The sequence below is a fragment of the Talpa occidentalis genome, unplaced genomic scaffold (genome assembly GCF_014898055.3).
Source record: "Talpa occidentalis isolate TD23 unplaced genomic scaffold, MPIMG_talOcc4v2.1 talOcc4.13, whole genome shotgun sequence".
Classification (NCBI taxonomy): Eukaryota; Metazoa; Chordata; class Mammalia; order Eulipotyphla; family Talpidae; genus Talpa; species Talpa occidentalis.
Window position 1 is genome coordinate 56,658,190 of NW_023601322.1, and position 6,543 is coordinate 56,664,732.

Genomic DNA, 6,543 nt, shown 5'->3' on the forward strand with positions numbered 1-6,543 from the left:
AGGGGTGGTTTTTTTGATTTCTTCTTCTTCAGATTTATTGTTTGTGTATAGGAAGGCTACTGACTTTTGCGTGTTGATTTTGTATCCTGCCACTTTACTGAATTGATTGATGAGTTGAATTAGTTTTTCTGTGGAGATTTTGGGGTTCTCTATGTATATTATTATATCATCTGCAAATAGTGATAGTTTGACTTCTTCTTTTCCTATTTGGATTCCTTGGATGTCTTTCTCTTGGCTTATTGCTCTGGCTAGGACTTCCAGTATTATATTGAAAAGCAGTGGTGAGAGTGGACATCCTTGTCTTGTTCCAGATCTTAATGGAATTGCTTTCAGCTTTTCACCATTGAGAATGATACTGGCTGTTGGCTTGTCATAGATGGCCTTTATGATGTTGAGGTATGTTCCTTGTATCCCAAGAATTTCAAGGGCTTTTATCATGAATGGGTGTTGCACTTTGTCGAAAGCTTTCTCAGCATCTATTGATATTATCATATGGTTTTTATATTTCTTTTTGTTGATGTGTTGGATAACGTTGATTGATTTTCGGATGTTAAACCATCCTTGGGCCCTGGAATGAATCCAACTTGGTCGTGGTGAATTATCTTATGGATACATTGTTGGATTCTGATAGCTAAAATTTTATTGAGGATTTTTGCATCAGTGTTCATTAGGGAGATTGGCCTATAGTTTTCCTTTTTTGTGTTGTCCTTATACGGTTTTGGTATTAGTGTAATATTGGCTTCATAGAACGTGTTTGGTATTGTCCCTTCCTTCTCAATTTTTTGGAAGAGTTTGTGAAGGATAGGCACTAATTCGTCTCTGAATGTTTGGTAGAATTCATTTGTAAATCCATCAGGTCCTGGGCTTTTGTTTTTGGGGAGGTTTTTGATTACCATTTCAATTTCGCTGCTTGTAATTGGTCTGTTTAGGTGTTCTATTTCTTCTTTATCTAGCTTTGGGTGATTGTAGAGTTGTAGGAATTTGTCCATCTCCTCTAGATTGTTGAACTTGTTTCCATATAACTGTTCATAGTAGTTACTGATTATTCTTTTGATTTCTGCTGTGTCCGTTGTGATTTCTCCTCTTTCATTTATGATCCTGTGTATTTGTGCTTTCTCCCTTTTTTCCTTTGTGAGCCTGGCTAGGGGTTTGTCTATTTTATTGATTTTTTCAAAGAACCAGCTCTTGGTTTCATTGATCTTTTGGATTGTTTTTTTAGTTTCAATTTCATTTATTTCTGCTTTGGTTTTTATTATTTCTTTTCTTCTACTGGTTTTGGGGTTTTTTTGTTGTTCTTTTTCTAGATCTTTGAGCTTCGAGATTAGGTTGTTTCTTTGAGTTCTTTCTTGTTTTTTGATGTGAGCTTCTATTGCTATATATTTTCCTCTTATTACTGCTTTTGCTGCATCCCATACATTTAGGATATTGGTGTCCTCCTTGTCATTCAATTCAAAGAATTTTTTAATTTCTTCTTTGATCTCCTCGTTAGTCCAGTGGTCTTCCAGTAGTGTGGCTTTTAATCTCCATGAAGTAGGATAGTTCCTTGCCTTCTTTTTATGATTTATTTCTAGTTTGATGCCTTCGTGGTCAGAAAAGATGGTTGGTATGATTTCAATCTTGGTGTATCTGTTGATTTTGTCTTGTGCCCCAGTATGTGATCGATCCTGGAGAATGATCCATGTGCGCTTGAGAAAAATGTGTACTCCGTTTTTTTGGGGTTTAGTGTTCTATAGATGTCTGTTAAGCCCAAATGCTCTAGGTCCTTATTTAGAGCTTTAGTTTCTTTACTTATTTTTTGTCTTGTTGATCTATCCATTGTTGATAGTGGTGTGTTGAAGTCTCCCACTACGTATGTGTTTTCTCTGATGTCTGTTTTCAGAGAGGACAACAGTTGTCTGATATATTTTGGTGCTCTTTCGTTTGGTGAGTATATGTTAATGAGTGTTATTTCTTCTTGAAATATTGTCCCCTTAATCATAATGTAGTGACCATTGGGGTCTCTTTTTATTTTTTTGAGTTTGAAATCTGTTTTATCTGATATAAGTATAGCTGTTCCTGCTTTCTTTTTTGGCCCATTTGCTTGTAGGACTGTTTTCCATCCTTTGACTTTGAGCCTATTTTTATCTTTTGTAGCTAAATGTGTTTCCTGGAGACAGCAAAAGGTTGGGTTTTGTTTCTTAATCCAGGCTGCAACTCTGTGTCTTTTTATTGAAGAGTTTAGTCCATTTACATTTAGAGTTAATATTGATATGTTAGCATCTGTATTTGCCATTATGTTTGTCTTTCCTTTGATTTTATTTATTCTTTTAATAACTTTTTTTTTTTTGGTCTTCTTTCGTTGTTATTTGTCCCTCTGAGGTTCTGGCTTTAGGATTCCTTGTAGTATTTTTTGGAGTGGGGGTTTATTCGTAATGAAATTCCGGAGTTTCTCTTTGTCTGGGAAGGTCCATATTCTTTCTTCATGGAGGAAAGAGAGCTTTGCGGGATAGAGTATTCTTGGTTGGCATCTGTTTTCTTGGAGTCTGTTGACTATGTCCCTCCACTCTCTCCTTGCCCGTAGTGTTTCTTCAGAGAAGTCTGATGTCAGCCTGATTGGTTTTCCTTTGAATGTTATCTGTTTCTTCCCTCTTGTCAGCTTCATTATTTTTTCCTTGTCCTGGATTCTTGGGAGCTTTACTATTATGTGTCTTGCTGTGTTTTTCCTTTCGTCGTGGAAGTTTGGTGTTCTTCTTGCTTCTTGTATATCAATTTTCAGCTCCTTCTTCGCATTTGGGAAGTTCTCTTCAATTATCTCCTGGAATATTTTCTCTGTTCCTACATCTCTCTCCTCTCCTTCTGGAATTCCTATAACTCTTATATTTCCTTTCCTCATGGAGTCAGATAGTTCCCGAAGTCTTTCTTCATTCTTTTTCCTTCATACTTCTCTTTCCTTTTCTGTTTTGGTTCTTTTTATTTCTGTGTCTTCAAGAGAACTTATTCGTTCTTCCATTTCATCTATTTTTCTTTCCTTGCTTTTCCCAGAGTTCTTTAGTTCCTCCATTAATTCTTTGATCCCCTGCATTTCTTTTACTTCCCTCTTAGGGACTCAATTTCATTCTTCTGACCTTTGTTTTCCCTCTTTAGGGACTCAATTTCCTTCTTCTGATCTATCACTTTTTTAATCATGGCAATTTTAAATTCTCTTTCTGGAAGGCTCAGAAGTTCTTCCAAGTTGCTGTCGTTGCAATCTGGGGAGTGGTTTTCTTTTTGTGGTGTGCTTCTTTCCTGAGGAGTTGTTAGGTTGCGTGTGGTTCTTCTACTCCCTACTGTCTGTTTTCTAATTTGTCGTATGCGTTGGGACACTGTGTTGCTCGGACTGACTGACATCTTGGGTGAACTTCTCCGCTCCCCTCTGGCTCTTCCAGGAGCCATCTCTGTCTTCTGGGGAAACTTTCTGCTGGTTTTAGGCAGTTTTTACTGAAGAAATGTCCCTGTTCTCAAATAGCGAAGCGGGATGCAGTCCCTGCGCCTCAGGTTTCAGGCACACTCTTCTGCGCACCCGGTCTGCCCCGGACGTGGGTGCCTGCTCCCTCTGTGGGCTCAGACTGCTGGTCGGAAGGGGCCTGGAGTGGAATAACTTCCCGGCTGGCCACTGGGTCCTCCAGAAGACTTCTGCCCTTTTCAAGCAGTCTTAAGAAATTTCCTGTTCTATGGGGTGTTAGTGACTATTTTTTCCTGGTCGCTAGGTGGCGCCAGAGATCTCTCCTATTGTCCTTGGGGGGCTGTTTTTCGCCTCCACCCACCCCGTGGGACAGGGAACAGAGCGGGAATGGTAGGGTACACCTCAACAGCTTTGGGGTGCTGTGCCTGCCTTGAGCCCCACCGTCGTGGAGAACCCACGCCCCGAATTTTCGTGCCCTGGGTCTCAGTTCAAAGCCCTCAGTTTCAGGACGCGGGCTGTAGCCCAGTTCAGTGGCGCGGGAATGGCGCCTTTTGCACCCCGCTCCCGTGCCTGGGCGCCTGGTTCCTGCTCACTCAGGGAGGGACTTTCACCCCCGTGAGGGCCTCCGCGCGTCTCCCCACAAGCCTAGGTCGCAGGCGCGGGGAACCTGAAGCGCGCCGCTCTCCGCGCAAGCTTACCGGCAGCCCGGGCTGTGTGCGCGTCTCCCGGGGTCTTTGTTCTTCTCTAATGGCGCCCGGAGCCGTTTGCTCACCGCTGCGGCGGATCCTGCAGGGTTCGCCTCAGCTCCCGTTCACGGGGTGTGGTGGCTGCAATAGTTCCTTTCCACTCACAGTCCCGCTTGCTGCGTCGTTTGTTCTTGTGGGCCGTTTTGGTTTGTTGTTTCCCTCCTCTCTGCCGGTGGGAGAGTGCCGCCTCTGTGGGCAGGGGAGGGGAGCAGGGTTCTGCGCTTCCCTCCCTTCTAGTCCTCTTTTATGGCCACTTTCTTCTTCAGGCAGTTTGCTGGAGTCGTCCGTTTATCTTCCGTGTCCCAGTTCTCACTGGGACCTGCCGCTTTTCCTCCCTATTAACTTTTTTTAATGGGAGATCTTACTCGCAGCGTCTCCTCGCCGCCATGTTGCTCCGCCCCCTCCCCCATGCACTTCTTCCAGGCAGTTTTCCCTGAGTTGTATCCTTTTTCAGTACATTGTCAATCTAGTAAGTGTTTTTTTTTTTTTTTTTTTTTTTTTTCCTGAGCACTATGAAACACTGTAGAAATTTAATTGAACCAAGGGAGGCAGTCATGGGAAATAATGATTTATAATCAGTGGTTAAGAAGTATAAGTAATGACTATACTTGCAAGTGGCATCCGAAAGAGGTGCCTGTCTTATAGAACTGAGTCCATAATTTAGGGAATATGAAGATTTCCAGGTAGATATAATGCAAATTTAATTAAAGTATAGGATGCCCATATGGTATCTGTAGAGTTGAAGTACTGCTTTATGTATAGGAGAAACTCCTACACATTTGGTGATCAACAAAGTCAAAATTAAAGTATTGAGAGCAGAGAAAACATACAAAGATATTTTTTTTTCTAGATCTATAGTTGCTGATGTATGACATGCCTCAATCTTTTTGTTTTTTTTCCTATCATTTTAGCATGGAAATAGTCATCCTGACCTCTGAGGTGTCATCTACATTGTGAGATTCCCACATATTAAAGTTCCCGTCCTTTTACTTTTTGGTTCTGTGGTGTCCTGCTCTCCAGTTCCTGTCATAGGCAATGCCAATGAAAAATAAGACTTTATCTTCTGACTTTATCCTCCTGGGCCTTCTGGTGAACAATCAGGCCACAGGGATTGTCTTCACAGTTATCCTTGCTATTTTTGTAGTGGCTGTAACTGCAAATGTGGTCATGATAGTCTTGATCCACGTGGATTCCCGCCTCCACACACCCATGTACTTTCTGCTCAGTCAGCTGTCTATCATGGACACTATTTTCATTTGTACCACTGTCCCAAAGCTGCTGGCTGACATGTTTTCTAAAGAGAAGACCATTTCTTTTGTGGCCTGTGGAATCCAGATCTTCCTCTACTTGATCATGATGGGCTCAGAACTCTTGCTCTTGGGCCTGATGGCCTATGACCGCTACGTGGCTGTGTGTAACCCTCTTAGGTATGCAGTTCTGATGAACCGAAAGATGTGTGTTCTGCTGGCTGCTGGTGCCTGGGTTGTTGGGTTCATAGATGGTTTTCTTCTCACTCCCATCACCATGAATTTCCCCTTCTGTGGCTCCCGCAGTATCAACCATTTCTTCTGTGAGATTCCTGCTGTTCTCAGATTGGCCTGTTCTGACACATCCTTGTATGAAACGCTGATGTATATCTGCTGTGTACTCATGCTGCTTATCCCTATCTCTATCATCTCAACCTCCTACACCCTCATCTTGTTAACAGTCCACCACATGCGCTCGGCTGAAGGCCGCAAAAAGGCATTTACCACTTGTTCTTCCCACTTAACTGTAGTTAGCATTTTCTTCGGGGCTTCCTTCTATAATTATGTGCTGCCCCAGTCATTCCACACTGCAGAGAAGGACAAGATAGTATCTGCCTTCTATACCATTGTCACACCCATGCTCAATCCTCTCATTTACAGTCTCAGAAACAAGGATGTCTTGGGTGCATTTAAAAAGTTATTTGCAAGATGCTCATCTGCTCAGAAAGTAGCAACTAGTGATGCTTAGACATTCAATAGTCTGAGAATGGGTTTTCTTCTGTGTTTACTGTTTTACAAGAAACTATTTTTCAGCTATTGAAGATTACATACAATTCAAAATTAAGAGGATTTGCTTTTGTGGTTTCTTGTTCCTAGGGAGAGGAAACCAAATACGTTTTATTATTTTTATGGTAACTTTCAGACAAACTATCAAAAATAATATATTACTAAGTAGGCTAAACTATTAATTAAATTCCCTGTTTTTGTTTCAGTTTTTATTTTTTTGTTTTTAATCTCTTGGTGGCAGAATAGCTGATATTAGATTTTATAGCAACATTTACCAAGTCCCCATCACACTTTTACTAGAACAATAAAACACACAACCACCTTCTGAAGCTACCAAATTTGG

At 41.5% G+C, this 6,543-nt stretch overlaps 1 protein-coding gene across 1 annotated transcript; it reads left to right on the forward strand.

Annotated features, from left to right (window-relative positions):
• The first annotated feature begins 5,202 nt into the window (after positions 1-5,202).
• Positions 5,203-6,162, forward strand: LOC119242673 (olfactory receptor 2T11-like). The gene has a single exon (XM_037508189.1). The coding sequence runs from the start codon at positions 5,203-5,205 to the stop codon at positions 6,160-6,162; it is 960 nt and encodes a 319-aa protein (XP_037364086.1).
• The last annotated feature ends 381 nt before the right edge of the window (positions 6,163-6,543 follow it).